The 17,100-nt window shown below is 28.8% G+C and overlaps 2 protein-coding genes across 3 annotated transcripts; both read right to left on the reverse strand.

Moving 5' to 3' along the window:
- Window positions 1-1,604: 1,604 nt before the first annotated feature.
- On the reverse strand, window positions 1,605-3,308 carry LOC140826106 (purine-uracil permease NCS1-like). Its single transcript, XM_073188240.1, is given in 2 exon segments — window positions 1,605-2,611; window positions 2,614-3,308. Coding segments are annotated over 2 exon segments (1,500 nt in total). The 5' UTR covers window positions 3,191-3,308; the 3' UTR covers window positions 1,605-1,688.
- A 4,385-nt stretch (window positions 3,309-7,693) lies between these two features.
- Window positions 7,694-10,099, reverse strand: LOC140826107 (uncharacterized). Of its 2 annotated transcripts, none has more exons than XM_073188243.1 (2): window positions 9,753-10,099; window positions 7,694-8,976 (listed from the first exon to the last, which is right to left on the reverse strand). In XM_073188243.1, exons 1-2 carry the CDS (start codon window positions 9,782-9,784, stop codon window positions 7,890-7,892), a joined length of 1,119 nt encoding a protein of 372 aa, XP_073044344.1. In that variant the 5' UTR covers window positions 9,785-10,099; the 3' UTR covers window positions 7,694-7,889. The 2 variants fall into 2 exon arrangements, with proteins under 2 accessions (XP_073044344.1, XP_073044343.1); XM_073188242.1 differs by having other exon boundaries at window positions 7,700-8,951.
- Between the last annotated feature and the right edge of the window lie 7,001 nt (window positions 10,100-17,100).

Genomic DNA, 17,100 nt, shown 5'->3' on the forward strand with positions numbered 1-17,100 from the left:
TTTTACAATTTTCTATTAAAAAAAATAAAAACACTATGATCCTCATGTGTTTAATGAGTTCAAAAAAATAAATAGCTCAATTAAATACATAATCAATACATTACAAATCATTATCCCAAATTTGTCCCTAAATTTTATATATTTTTTCCACCAATGCCCATGTAATTAATACAAACAATGCATAGTTTTTGGGCAATGTAGTAAAATCACAATCAAAAAACTTTGCTCATCATCCACACTTTTATAGGTATATAGATTTGTCTCACACAGATATTGGTGGTACATATAAATAGTTTCTTAAGATACAAGTAATACTCCATGAACCGACCAACTTTAGAATTATTTTTGAACTCCCTGAATGAGCACAAAATCTTGACAAATGCACCCGTATGAACTTAAAAAATATTTGTATTGTGTTTGATCACATTTAATTTCATGTCTTGAATTGTGAAAATGAGGCTCTATTTATATTTGCTTTCAAAATACCGACCAAAAGTTTTACAATATTTATATAAAATTTAATCTTACAGTTAACTCAAACACGTAAAGAACCAAAAGTCTACTCAAATGAGAACCAAAGGTCAACCTTACTAAATGAACCACGATTTATTTTCATTCAAAATTCAATAAAATTATGTTTTTAGTTTCCAACAAGAATACCTCGCTCCAATGGAAACTATGTTCAAAGACATAAAGTATCCACCCTGCGAAACGTGAAAGAAGATGGAAAAATTACCTTGTTACACGTCAATCAAGTCACCAAACAAAATAATTGATTTGATATCACATTCACATCAAGATTAACTGATATAAGCTTAGATTTAAGTGGATCCTCTGCTGTGTTATTCTGTCAAAACATCCGTAATTATAACATCCATCAATTCATCAAAAATCGTGAGATCCACGGTTATATATTTACTATAACAACATATTTCTTTCACTCAAATTTTTTTTAATATTAAAACTCATTATTTGTGGGTCACTGTCCACTCAATGATCTTAAAAAAATTTAGTATTAAATAAATATGTTTTACAATAATTAAATCATTATTATTCTAATTTTTAAAAATAATCTTATTTTTAATAAAATAATTTTTAAAATAATAATATTATTATTTAAATATTTTTATTAAATAAAATAGATGTTCGAAAGAAATAACACAACAGAAAAAATATTTAAACAAGACATGAACACGATTTATTTAAAATTATAATATAGTTAAAAGTTAAAAAAAACATAAAAATAAAAAATCTAAAAAAAATGATTAATTTAAAAAGTTGTTAAAAAAATAAAAAATCCAAAAGAAACGAAAATTTTTTTTTAAAACAAAATAAAAAAAATAAGAGAGAAGGCGTTTGCGCATGCCCTTAATAGTTGCCATCAAAATGTGTTATTAAGGATCCAATACCAAGCATCATCATTGTTCTTGCTTTCTGCCCTAGCTTTTGAATGGCTTGATTCAAGTTTTCTAATTGTAATTTTAAAAATTTCATTTAATTCATTTACCGATCGAAATAATTGATTTGTAAGTTAGATTGATTTGCTCGGTTTTGATTGACAGGAACAAAACTGTAGTTTATCTAATATCGAGAGTGTTAGTCTCTGGTTCCCCAAATCGAAAGAAAAATAATAAGGGAAGAAGAACAAAAATCTATAGCTATAAAACTTAAGGTAAAATATAAACAATTTAAGGTGTATCGGATAACAAGGGATCATCCATGAGTTGATTCTTGATTCTTGTCCCTGTCAAGCATGAAACAATCCAGTACACAATTCCAGCGGAGAAGAAGCCAAAAAACCAGGAATTATCGTATATTACAGAAAAAATTCCCAGGACAGAACTCAAGATCCCAACTTCATGCAACAAACCAGGAATCAATGGAAAGATTCCTACCGTCAATGCTCCCAATGCCACCAGATTGTATCCCCTGTAATAATAATAAGCCCCGTCCGGGCTCAATGTGTACAAATCCTCAATACTCAAATTCGTGCCACGGATAAGATAGTAATCAGCCAAGATTATGCCTCCAATAGGTCCCAATAACACCGAATATCCCACAAGCCATTTGTTGACGAAATTCTCGCTCGATCCTATAAGTCTCCAGGGCTGAAAACCGATCCCGATTAACGCTGTCAAGAGTGCACCTCTTCGAAAAGTGAATATTTTGGGGCTGAGGTTGAGTAATGCGTTAGTCGGAGCAACAACATTTGCGGGAATGTTGGTCGTAATTACGGCTAGACTTATGCCGAAAACGGCTAAAACCTTGATCAAAACTCCATCAATTCGTCCCAGAAGTTTTATTGGATCCGATATTACTTCACCAAATATGACTTTAGTTGATGATGTTACTGCAAGTCCTACGAATGTGAATGCACCCATGAAGACCGGCAGCCCGAGTTGTCCCGTGGCCTGATCCTTTTGCGACTTGGCGAACCGGGAAAAATCCGGAATGTTGAGTGCTAGAGTAGCCCAGCAGCTTATGTTTGCTGTCAGTGAAGGAAAGAAGAGCGCCCAAAACTCAGAGTTTGAGAGCCTGGAGGTTAAAGACAGCATTTGACTGAATCCTCCAGCTTTAACATACGACCAACCAAGAAGACAACAAGTGAGAAAACCAAGATTGGGGCTGAGAATTTCTGAAGAACCCGAATCCCATCCATTCCTTTCCACACAAACAACAATTGAGCCACCCAAAACGTAAGAAAGCATGCAAATTCAAGAGGGGAAGTTCCAAGCCAAGAAACAGGTTCCGCGATAGCAGATTCCTGAACAGTTTTTGGAAGTAAAAGGAAAATGGCATTACCACCTATCCAGGAATCGATCCCATACCAACCACAGCCAACCAAGGCCCTCAGCAGAGTTGGGATGTGAGCACCCCTGATTCCGAACGCCGATCTCGACAAAACGGGGAACGAGATTCCGTAACGGGTCCCCGGATGGCCTGTTAGGATTAAAGGGAATAGCAGGATTACGTTGGCGGCAATCACGGTGGCGATTCCTTGCCACCATGCCATTCCCAGATCAACTAAGCTGCCCGCTAGGTAATACATGGGCACACTCACCACGAGTGCAGCCCACAAAGTAGCCATTTCCAGACCGGAAAGAGTGCGTTGATTCAAGGTTGTGGGCTTAAGATCGTCGTTCGTGAAGGTGGGATCAAGTTCCTGTTTAAGTTGACTCGTGGAAGCCATTGACGGATATTGAGTGTTGCTGGGAAAATGCTACTCTGCACGGGTAAAACACGGGACTCCATTTTATTTATCGTTTCGTGTAGTATCTCCAACCACTGAAATTTGGTCCAAAGATATTCTTAAAGCTGTTCTACAAATTGTAAAACTTTTAAATAATATCTGATGGTTAAAAAGCTAATCTTGGAGGAAATCTTTAGAAGAGTTATCCTATGTAAAATATAACGTACAGTTCAGACACTTGCAACTCCTCCTATCACATTTTCTTCCATAATTTCACAATAATAACGAAACTATGAAATGAATAAAATATACCCAAAAACTTTTGTGAGACGGTCTCGCAGATTAATTTCGTGGGTCGAATCTTTTATTTGGGTCATCCATGAAAAAAATTATTTTTTATGCTAAGAGTATTATTTTTTATTGTGAATATCGGTTCGGTTGATCCGTCTCACAGATAAAGATTGGTGAGACCGTCTCACAATAGACTTATTCATAAATATATTAGATGGATATCGAGAAGTCACTCCGATGCTTAACTCAAAGAGCGAGAAAATATATTTATGATGGATTTTTTTAATACCTTTATCATATTTATAGGCACGAGTCCGAGTGTTCTGTTTTGTGGTAGAGGAAGAATTAGTTATTATGAGTTTTTTGTAATGAATTTACCAGAACTTTAATTTTGTATCGTAGAAGTTTTTTTTTTTAATAAATCAAGTACAAAAAAATAAAAATAAATGAAATAAATAAGGAACAAAGGATTTATAAAACTTCGATCAAATGTGGCAATACTCTAATTCGATCATTTGTTTATTTGAGATTCAAATTTTGAGAATTTAGTCATCTGTTCGTCGCAATAAAACATTAAAGAAAGTAGTCAAAGTCATCAAGCATTTAAGGAAAAGAATATACCACATGACTAAGTTGATAAATTTTTATACTAAAAAAATATCAAATTTCTCGATGCATAGTCAATAATAAAAATCACGAGCTAATAAGTATGTGATTATGTGAAAAACTTTGGGAAAACATCAACGGCTGCTGGCTTATTTGTCAAAAAAGAATATAATCGGAGGACATGTATGGTTAAGTTCTATTTGTATACTTGGCGGAATTTGGCTCCATTACTATCTCTAACTAAAAAAATCTTTCTACGTAACCAATCTTCTCATTTACGATCAACATCTTGTGGGTTATTGCTTCTTATATTTTCAATTTTTTTTCATTTTTTATTTTATTAGTATTGCACTTATCTATACTCTTTTTGCACGTCCTTCTTTATGTAATGGAAAGAAAGAAGATGACTGAACTAATCGAAAGTCAATATCTAAAAAATTGAATATATTTAATATATATAAATTAGCCAAGTGTATCTAGGCAGTGGATTGTGTGATTCCTGTTGAAGCATATACTCGGGGGTGGGTGCAGGGCCATCGGAGAATCTTTAGAATTCCCACTATTGATCCTCTTGTCTTAATTTCTCGAACTGAGAGACAGATTTGGATCCTCTCTTAACCGTCTCACAGATAAAGATTCGTGAGACCGTCTCACAAGAGAGATACTCTTCAATTATAGAGCATTAATTTTCACGTTGTATAATTAATGTTCATTTAGGCATATAATAAATTTTAACCTCATGAAATCTATTCTAGCTAAAACATATTATCACGAAGTATGCAAATGTAATATTATAACCCGATTCCTAGTAAAATGGGTTCGGCCCACTCCCAATAGCCCATAACCTCGAAACCAAAGACCTAACGCCGGGCTAGGCCCAAAATGGAAACAAGTGAAATGCAAATGAAAAGTAAAGGAAAGAGGTAAATAGATAAGAATTTATAAAAGTTCCACAAAATTTGTTTACTCATCTCTTTTCGATCGACAAAAAAGACATCGGGTGTTACCAACTGAATTGTTCATTTGTCCAATCGAGGCCTTGAGATACTTTTGTAAAGGAGTAGGTCAATTTTCGAACAATTTCATTAGACGATTAGATCGTCGCTTGGATTATATGATTTGATTTTGAACGATTTGATTTGATTGATGAAATATATCGTAATTATCATTGGATCTACGTAGACTAACAAATTATATATTTGAAATTCACCGGTTTAAATTCATTCAAATAATCAAATGAATTTAAAATTCATACATTTAAATCACTTTATCCAAACTATTTGACTAAATGCAATGAATAAGATATTATTAAAATATGGATGATCTTGGTTTTATTCTTTATTTTTTTTAAAAAAAAATGTACGATTGGCTCATATAATCTGTAACTCATGGTGGGTTGGGTTTCAGGGTTTTTCCAACCAGCAAAATTGGCGAGTTGGCCTGCCACTCCTATTTAATGGTAGGCTAAAATGGGTCGGTCTAGCTCGTTTTGACATCTCTAATATATGTAGATGATATTTATGGTGAGCGTGATATTTTAAAATCTATATCTATATCTATATATATATAAAGCAGAGTTGTCTGCTATTTTAAGCAATTTCCCACCTAAATAGACATTCTAAAAAAAGAAATAATCGAGAAATGTTATTATAATAAATGATTAAATATATTTATTCATTATTAAAATTGTATATTAATATTTGTGTGCATAACACTTTGAAAATAATATCTTCTAGGAATTACAAACTAAATTAAATTAAATTTCAAATTTCAAATCCAAAAATTAAATTTCATTATGGGAATTATAAACCAAATTCAAATTGTTATTCAAAATTTAAATATGAATTCTAGAAATTTGAAACATGTTTCAAAAATCTATATCTATATATCTATATATATATAAAAGCAGAGTTTTTGCCAAAAATAGTAATTTCCCGTCAAAATGTCATTTCTGAAAAAAGAAAGATATATCATGAATATTGAAATACGTGTACTGCAATAAATGATCACTTCAATTATTGCTTGCATTGATTATATCAATTCATTTAATTCAATTTTTTAATTAAATATAATAATTTATTTTTCCAAGACAAATGAGAATACACTTTATTTGAGGTGTACCAGAAAGTTAATATTGTGAAGCTCAGCATATATAAATAGGCTTAATTACATGTAGCATGATAAATAAATAAGAGTGGGTCTTATGTGAGACCGTCTCACGGATCATAATCGATGAGACGGGTCAAACCTACTCATATTCACAATAAAAAGTAATACTTTTAGCATAAAAAGTAATATTTTTTCATGGGTGACCCAAATAAGAGATCCGTCTTACAAATACGACCCGTGAGACCGTCTAACACAAGTTTTTGCCAATAAATAAATATATCTTGTGTGATGAGCACAAGAAAGAACTCCATCAATACGGTGGTCGAACACAACTCGACTTGACGAAAAACTTAGTATTCGGGGTCGAGCTCTCTGGCTCAATTGAATTGTATCTTTCAAGTTATAATTTGATTTTTGGGATTGAATGTTTTACGTGTTACTTGATAGCCATTTTCAAGAATTTAGCCCACACAAAAATTCTCTTGATTAAAGAGTTTAGTCATGACAATGGAGTTTTAAACTTGACTATTTGTTTAAATGCAAAAAAATCAAGATTATATTCATATAATGCAGTAATTCAAAAATTATTAAAATCATATATTATAAATTAATACTTTTAACATAGAAAATAATATTTTTGAGACAAAATAAACCTATACTACAAAATAATAACTTTGACATATAAAGTAAGTACAAATTAATAAATTTGATATAAAAATTAATATTTTTATATAAAAAACCTTACATTATAAATCGTGGTTCTATTTAGACAAAAATAGAAATGACATAAAACTCTTATTATTATGCAAATAATTAATCACTCCATATTGGAATAAAATTAAAACATTCAAATTAGTCATATTATTGCTAATTTTGATTCCAAACCAAAACTTGGGAAACATTCGCAAGCTTCCACCCAATCCCTTCTTCATATTTCTGCACAGCAAGTCTCCTCTTGAATTTCTCCGACATTGCATTGAACACCATAAGCTTAAGATTCCTTAGATGTTTCGATGCCCTCTGGCAACTCCTCCATTTGCCCTATGGCAATTCCTTAGATGTTCGATGCCCTATTATTAAACAAATTCTTCCAAATAATAAAGATCAAATCTTGAGTTTAAGAAAATCAACATTCTCCTTCAAAAAAATAAAATAAAATAAAAATCATCATTCTAGAAAGTCAAAATTCATGAGCAATATCTTATATAAAAAAGTAAAAGAATTTAGGAGATAAATTCATGTCTTGCAAAGCAAGGCACATTTTCTTTCAAAATGAATTTACTTTATGGCATATTCTTGAGAACTACTCAACCATTGAAACTTGCAAGTCAAAATATTTGAATTATTCTGTTAACATCTGTTACGACTTTTCATTTGAGGGCTGGATCAATTTTTGTTAATGGCCAATTGATAGTTTGATGTCTGATTTGTGGAATGTAACATGATGATGAGATATTATCTGTAAGTAAGGAGAGATTGTCACCGAACAATGTAAAAAATTTGAGGATTGGTCTAAAAATGATTGGTAATATTAAGTGTCATTGTGTTTCTAGAAGAATTTTGGTTTGGGGGAATTTAGAGTTTCAACATATGAATATACAAAATAGTTGGTACCGAACATCAACAATCAAAATAATTAAGTCTCAAATTTTGTGAAACGTCATTCTTCCTCATTCGTACCAAATCATGGTGTTCACATGAGCTTTGGGATAACATTTCCAGCTTTTAATTCTAACTGAAACCATTGAATTTCTCTTGTCCGAACATTATAAGCTGCCCAAAGTTTCTCAGAACCAGAAATTCCGAATAGAAACACCTCCCCACCAGCTAACACACCAAAGAGATAGATTGATTTCAAGCTTTTGAATCTGTCACTCAGAGGTTTCAAATCGGAGCTAAGCAACTTGGTACACTCTCCAGTTTCTGGATTCATTTCCAGAACTTCCATCAAATACCCACGTGACTCTGGAAGTTCGGACAAATGACAAGAGGATAGATTACGACCCATTGCTAGAGGCAGAGACCTAAATCGATAAAATCCAGCCTCAGCAAACTCATAAATGATTTCAGTCTCTAAATTCAGTGTCACAACACGGAATTCGCCGATCCAGTGCACATAGCCATGAGTAGCAAATGGACAATGAGATAATGCTTCTCGACCTAGCTTCGATAGGTGTTGCATGTCAAGGTACCTCCAAACATTATCAACTCCGATTGTTAGCACAGATATAAATGATCGAGAATTGCGAAAAACCGAGCGCACCGCTTTATACTTCATCGAAGCCTCAGCAAATGCTAAAGTTGGATCGAGTACTACACTTGAGTCATATGGAAGAGGTTCACGTTGTTTTGTCAAGGGATTGATAATAGAAAGAACGTGATGGTCTCCTTTATTGGCGGCGTTGGCCGACACTAAACCATTAACACTGCTGCCACGTAAATTAAAACCCCTGCAGTCAAACTTGCATATCTCGATACAACCTTGTCGAATTTCAACATAAATCCCATCCGTGGGTTTGTGATCTTCCATGATTATGATTCCAGGAGTTGAATTTTGAAGATGATCGCAAATGAATTTTTTTGTACTGATTATTAAGTTCCAAGGTCCGCCGACATGCGTAATCACATCATGTATAACATGCGCTGGAAGACGTAAAAGAATTTCGAAAAATATCTCCGAAGGAAGACATCTCCAATGATTCTTCCCCGCGCACCTCTTGCAAGGATAGTTGAACATTTTATTCAGATTATCCACCTGTGTGGTTTTACAGAAAATCACACTATATTGACATATAAATTTCCACCGCAAACTCAACAAAACAGACGCAGTGGAAAAATCATTCGGTAGATAAAACTTAGGATAATCATAAAGCACAATGTCATTAATTCCATAAAGATTCAAAAAATTTAGATTTCCAGTCACGAAATTCAAACAACCAATATCTCGATTTACTTGAACAATCAAAATATATTTTTTCCCCATTAAATTACCTATTACGAATATACATCTTGTATTTTATCCGGTTTGACAAACTACAAGCACACCATGTTCAACTCGATCTCAAAACAAATGTCAATAATCTGAAGAATTTCTATAAAACTTTCATCATAGAAAATTAGCTTAAACTTGGGAAATCTATAGAAGAATATTAATCCTCTATTTTAATGTATACTTACCTTTAAAAATGATGTAAAAAATCAATCAATAATCTGAAAAAAAACTAATATTTTCATCATAGAAAATTAGCACAGAAAAACCAAAATTGGGCAACAGAAACATGAATATTAATCCTTTATTTTGATTTATAATTACCTCCAAAAATTATGTCAAATCAATCAATAATCTAAAAGGTCTAATCTTCTATAGAAGAAAAAATAGCAAAGAAAGATTTAAACTTGGGAAATCGAAAGAAGAATATTAATCCTCTATTATAATTTATAACAATTACCTCCAAAAGAGATGCCAAATCAATAATCTAAAAGGTTTAGTCTTTTCATCACATAAAATTAGCACAGAAAGATTTAAACTTGAATATTAATCCTTTATTATAATTACCTCCATGTTCGTTTCACTGCCATCATCTGCATTGACCATCGGATCCGCCAAGCATTTCGATCGGGAATACTTAATCCGGGACATGGGAAGCGGTGGTTGGCGGAGACACAACTTCTCTCAGGATCCCTTTTAGATTTAGATAATAAATAACAAGGGTTTGCAATATCGGTATCGGAACGGTGGCTCCGGTGCAGGGTAATCAACCCGGAACAAAAGCTGCTACGGACCGGCGACTCCCGACGATATTTTCTGCCGGAACAGATCGGTATTGAATCTTGCAGGTTCTGTAAGCGTCGACAAGAACAAACAACATGACAGCAATCTCGGCAAGGGGAAGAAGAACTGTAACTTCATATATATATTCGATAAATTAAACCGATTAAATATGGATAAATTGTCCATAAATTCCTAACAAAACAAATTGATTCGTATCAACGTTTAAGATTTGATTCAATCCTAGTATACATTTTATTATTATTATTATTTGATGTACTTATCGTTTCGGATAACTAACATAATCTATACTATCTATATTATATTATCTATATTGTGTGAGGACATGATAATAACTATTTAGAGAGGACATCAAATTTTTTTTTTTCAAATTTTACCCTTATATGATATTAATATTACACTTTTTGTTTTTTTAAAAAAAATTTCAACACACGCTTTTATTTTTATTTCAACAATTCAAATAACAATTTAGTTCCTTCGTAATTTGTCAAATTGCACTTTAATCCATCCATAATGATAAAAAATTATACACACAAGCATCGCGTGTGCATAATAACTAGTCTATATATATATAAAAGCAGAGTTTTTGCCAAAAATAGTAATTTCTCGCCAAAATGTCATTTCTAAAAAAGAAAAGATTTATCATCAATATTGACATATGTGCACTGCGATAAATGACCGCTTCAATTATTGTCTGCATTGATTATATCAATTCATTTAATTCAATTTCGAATTTAATTAATTTTTATATTAATTCAAATGTAATATATGTATTATATATTTTTTATTTTTTACTCAAATTAAAACTAAACTATATTGAAAAAATAAACTATATTAAAAAAATTTGCATTAATTATATCAATCAGTTTAAGTAAAAACTGTATAAATAAATTTAAAATAAAAATGATTGCAATGTTCAGTATCACTCATGAGGTAAATCATCCAAAAATAATTTTTTCTATTTTAAGTAATTTACTGCCCAAATTAATTACTAAAAAGAAATACAATATTTAATTAGTTTATTTAAATTTTCTAAAAATAAAATTGGTTGAGTGTTAAAATTATATATATATATATCTATATCTATATCTATATCTATATATATATAAAAGCAGAGTTGTTGCCAAAATTGGAAAGTTCCCGCCAAAATATCATTTCTAAAAAAAGAAAGATATATCAAGAATATTGAAATATGTGCACTGCAATAAATGATCACTTCAATTATTGTTTGCATTGATTATATCAATTCATTTAATTCAATTTTTAATTTAATTAATTTTTATATTAATTCAAATATAATTTATGTATTATATGTTTTTTATTTTTTTATTCAAATTGAAACTAAGCTCTATTGAAAACTTAACTACATTAAAATTTTTGCATTGTTTATATCAATAAATTTAATTAAGAACTGTATAAATAAATTTAAAATACAAATGATTGTAATGTTCAGTATCACTCATGAAGTAATTATTCAAAAATATATTTTGCTATTTTCAGTAATTTCCTACTCAAATTACTTACTAAAAAAGAAATAAAATATTTAATTAGTTTATTTAATTTTTCTAAAAATAAAATTGATTGAGTGTTAAAAGTTATCACTATAACAAGGTTTTCCTATGGATATTAAATTATCATTTAATAATCATAAATTTTTTTTATCTCAAATGCATATTATTTCGAAATTACCTTAATTTGAAAGAATTTAATTAAAAATTTTATAAATAAATTTAAAATACAAATGATTGCAATGTTCAGTATCACTCATAAGGTAAATTATTCAAAAATATATTTTGCTATTTTAAGTATTTTCTGCCCAAATTAATTATTAAAAAAGAAACAAAATATTTAATTAATTTATTTAATTATTTTAAAAATAAAATTGGATGAGTGTTAAAAGTTATCGTTACAACAAGGTTTTTCAATGAACATTAAATTATCATTTAATAATCATAAATTTTTTATTTCAAATGCATATTATTTCGAAATTACCTTAATTTGAAAGAATTAATGCATTGCAGTTTTCTTCAAAAATCATATGTATATTGTATATCTTTAATTGTCTTACTAAAAATTCAAATAAGAGAGCACAAGAAAATTAAAAAAGATAGATTCAAGAGAGTTTCAAATGGACATTAAATTACTCTCAATAAACATATATATTACCCTCGATAATAAAAAAATGTTTGACACCCAATGCATGCAATTCGAGATTTCTATAATTTGAAAGAGTTAATGTATGGTATAATTATGTCAAAAGCATCTAATGAACAATTTTTTGTCCCTTGGAATGTCTTATTTGATAATTTTCTTCTATATTACAAAGTTCACGGATACATGATAGTATAAAATGTCCTGTAATGGAAATAATTAAACCAATTCTAAAGAATGTACGCATCTTATTAGAAGACACCTTATAAAATTTATTGATATTGTTTTGAAATACACATAGTAAATATTAATTAAATAACTCTTATGATTTATACATAATTTACTTATGATCGCGTGTTTCATTTTTATTTCGGAATAATAGGTTGTTCTGTATATTATGAAGAGATTTTGTGGATAAAATTACAACTAATTTAGATAAAGATATTGATGAAACAATTATTGTTATCATTCAAATGTGTCAAACACGTATCATGTCACAATTTTTTTTTTGGGAATGTTGATTTAAATGAAATTATTGAATTTTTAAAAAATCAATTCTCATTAATTTTATTGAATGTGATTTAAAAATATTTTTGTAATCATATGTAAAAAAATAATAATATATAGCTTCTCCAAAATTAAAGAACTAATATGTATTAAAGTTGATGGTCGACATTCATACACTAAACATGATAAGCATCATGTCATTGACTTAGGCTAACACAACCTAAAATTTTGATATATGATGGTGATTATTAGCCAAAAAAATTAATCGAGATGCGTTGTATTTAATTTTTTTTATAAATTAGCGAAAAAATAATTTTTATTTTTATTTTTTTTAGAATTATATTATTCTTTTCAATTTAATTATCTATTCATTTTTCACTAATTTTTAATAATATCATCCCGTGCATCGCACGGGTTAAATACTAGTATATATAAAAGCAGAGTTGTCTGCTATTTTTGGCAATTTCCCGCCTAAATTCACTTTATAAAAAAGGAAACTATCGAGTAATGTTATTATTATAAATGATGGAAATGATTTAAATGGTTTAAATTATTTGGTTCATTATTTAATTCTTCAAATTAATGTACGTGAATGTATGATCTTGAAAATTGGATATCTTCTCGGAAAAAGAACAAAAATTAAATTAAATTTGAAATTTCAAATACAAAAAATTAATTCCTTTATGGGGATTATAAACATAATAACATAATACAAATTGAGAATTGAATATCTTCTCGGATTAACAAAAAAAAATAAAATACATTTCAAATTTCAAATACAAAAATTCAATTCCCTTCTGGGAATTATAAACCTAATACAAAGTGAAATTAACAACCAAATTCAAATCCAAATTGTATGCTCGATTTAGTAAAATCCAGCAAAATGAATTTGCTAAATGACAAGATTATATATAATGTAGGTATCCTTTTAACATAATTAATGTTTAATAATTAATATATAATTTATATGTTGTTGTTCCAATTTATACTGAATATGTTATTGTATCACGTCAATTCGATGACTTTTCAAATTTCAAATTAGCTTATGACCCTTATTTAAATTAAAACCACATTATTTTTATTACAATTACTGTTTTGTATATAATTCATAAATTTATATGTGTATATGATATAATTGATAAACACATTATGTCCTTCATTGTCTAAAATAAGTGTGATATTATTTTTCAGCATAAATACAAAAATGGCTATGTTATTCATGTTTCATTGTTAAGCTCTATATATATATGAAAACAATAGACATTTCAATTTGTTAAACCGTCATTTTATGTAGAATGTGAAACAAATTATCATACTTACTAATGTTAATCATTTATTATAAAAAATAAATGTCCGTGCATCGCACGGGTGAAATACTAGTATATATAAAAGCAGAGTTTTTGCCAAAAATAGTAATTTCCCGCCAAAATGTAATTACTAAAAAAGGAAATATTATAATGAATATTGATATGTGTGTACTGCAATAATGATCACTTTAATTATTGTTTACATTGATTATATCAATTCATTTAATTCATGTTTTTTATGTTTTTACTCAAATTAAATCTATTGAAAACGTAAACTATATTAAAAATTTTGCATTGATTATATCAATCAGTTTAATTAAAAATTGTATAAATAAATTTAAAATACAAATGATTGCAATGTTCAGTATCACTCATGAGGTAAATCATTCAAAAATAAATTTTGCTATTTTAAGTAATTTCCTACCCAAATTACTTAGTAAAAAGAAATACGATATTTAATTAGTTTATTTAATTTTTTTGAAAAAAAATTTGGTTGAGTGTTAAAAGTTATCACTACATCAAGGTTTTTCAATGAACATTAATTTACTATTAATAATCATAAATTTTTTATCTCAAATACACATTGTTTCGAAATTACCTTAATTTGAAAGAATTAATACATTGAATTTTTCTTCCAAAACCATACGTATTTTGTATATTTTTAATTGTCTTCTTAAAAATTCAAATAAGAGAGCATAAGAAAATTAAACGAGATAGAAAAATATTTTCAAATGGACATTAAATTACTCTCAATAAACATGTATATTACCCTCAATAATCAGAAATTTTTGACGCCCAATGCATGCCATTCGAGATTTCATAATTTGAAAGAGTTAATGTATGGTATAATTATGTCAAAAGTATCCAATATATAATTTTTGTCTCTTGAGATGTCATATTTGAATTTTAAATTATAAATAATGCAATATTGCATATTATATTAGAACCAATTTTATTATATTTATCTTACTAAATTTATTTACTCCAAAATTGAATTCTGAAATGACTTATCTTTTTAGCACCATATATGAGTTGAATCATTCCAAGATATAATGTTCGTTTAAATTTAGATTTATTCGTTGTTATGAACTACCTATATATAGAAACAACGAGAACAACAGATATTAAGTTTGAAATATGTCTTTCATGATTGAGAAGTAAAAAATATTATTCTTATATTTGTACAAAATTTTGATTATTACGTATTACTAATGTGATAATTTTCTTCTATATTACAAAGTTCATGTATACATGATAGTATAAAATATCCCGTAATGGAAATGATTAAACCAATTCTAAAGAAAATAAACATCTTATTAGAAGATGCATTATAAAATTTATTGACATTGTTTTGGAATACACATAATAAATGTTAATAAAATAACTTTTGTGATTTATACATAATTTACTTATGATTACATGTTTCATTTTTCTTTCGAAAAATAGGTGGTTATGTATATTATGAAGATATTTTGTAAATAAAATCACAACCTATTTGGATAAAGATATTGATGAAACAATTGTTGTTATCATTTAAATGTGCCAAACACGTGTAATGTCACAAAATTGTTTGTGAATGTAGATTTAGACGAAATTACTGAATTTTTTAAAAATTATTTCTCATTAATTTTATTGAATATGATTTAAAAATATTTGTTATCACATGTTAAAAAAATAAAAATATACTGCTTCTTGAAAATTAAAGAATTAAATATGTATTAAGATTGGTGGCCAACATCAATACACTAAACATGATAAGCATCATGTCATTGCCTTAGGCTATCACAATCTAAACTTTTGTTATATAATAGTGAATATTAACAAAAAAAATTAATCGATATGTGTTGTATTTAATAAAGTTTTTTAAAATTAGCGAAAAATAGTTTTTATTTTTATTTTTTATAATTATAATTTCTTTTTTCAATTTAAATATCTATTTGTTTTTCAATAATTTTTAATAATATCATCCCGTGCATCGCACAGGTTAAATACTAGTATATATAAAAGCAGAGTTGTCTGCTATTTATAGTATATTCCCGGCTAAAAAACATTCTATAAAAGGAAATTATCGATACATGTTTCTATAATAAATGATTAAAGTTATTTAATTAAAACTTCATATTAATGTATATTTATGTATAATCCTAGAAAATTGAGTTTCTTCTCGGAATAACAAACAAATTTAGATTAAATTTCATTTATTAAAATAAAAAAATTATAGTAAATTCCCGCCCAAAAAACATTATATAACAGGAAATTATCGATACATGATGTTATTATAATAAATGATTAAAGCTATTTAATTAAAACTTCGTATTAATGTATATTTATGTATAATCATAGAAAATTGAGTTTCTTCTCGGATAAACAAACAAATTTAGATTAAATTTCAATTAAAAAATAAAAAAAATCAATTCTCGTTTGGGAATGACAAACCTAAGTATGGGAATTATACACCTCATACAAGTTGGAATTAAATTCCAAATACAAATCTAAATTTACGTCTGCATTTTGAATGATGGCACATGTTCCAAAATTTTTGCCCCATTTTAAATCGTTTCTTTTAAAACTGATGTTTTTTTAATCTATAAATCAGTGTTTTTATAATCGGACCGTTAATCGAACCGGTCAAGCCTTAAAAAATGGTTCAACCGGTTCAACCGGTTCCACCGAACGGTCGAACCGGATCAATAAAATTAATATTTTATTTATTTTATATAATAAATAAAATAGTAAAATATTGATTATTTATGTTTTTATAGTTTTTACTTAATTTTTAAGATGAAAATTACAACAAATATCCAAATAAACACCACTTTTTCGGTTTTTCCGGGTTTTAACCGGTTTCCGGTTTAACCGGGTTTTTTTCCGGTTAAACCGGTTTTTCCGGTTTTTTTCTTATCTCCGGACCGGTCTGGAGGCCGGTTCGCGGTTGAACCGGTCCGACCGGCCGGTCCGGTCCGGTTTGGAAAACAGTGCTATAAATACCATATGTAATCGTTTCACCACTCAACAACCAAATCACAAATACTCTTTAAGTTCCAGTATTGTGCTTCCCATCGTTTTGAAGCCAGTAAGTCTTGCATACCCTCATGGCCCCTTTATTCAGTTATGTCCGTCAAGTGGAACCTTCAATCTGGCAGTGGGCA

Source organism: Primulina eburnea, chromosome 3 (genome assembly GCF_022965805.1).
Source record: "Primulina eburnea isolate SZY01 chromosome 3, ASM2296580v1, whole genome shotgun sequence".
Classification (NCBI taxonomy): domain Eukaryota; kingdom Viridiplantae; phylum Streptophyta; class Magnoliopsida; order Lamiales; family Gesneriaceae; genus Primulina; species Primulina eburnea.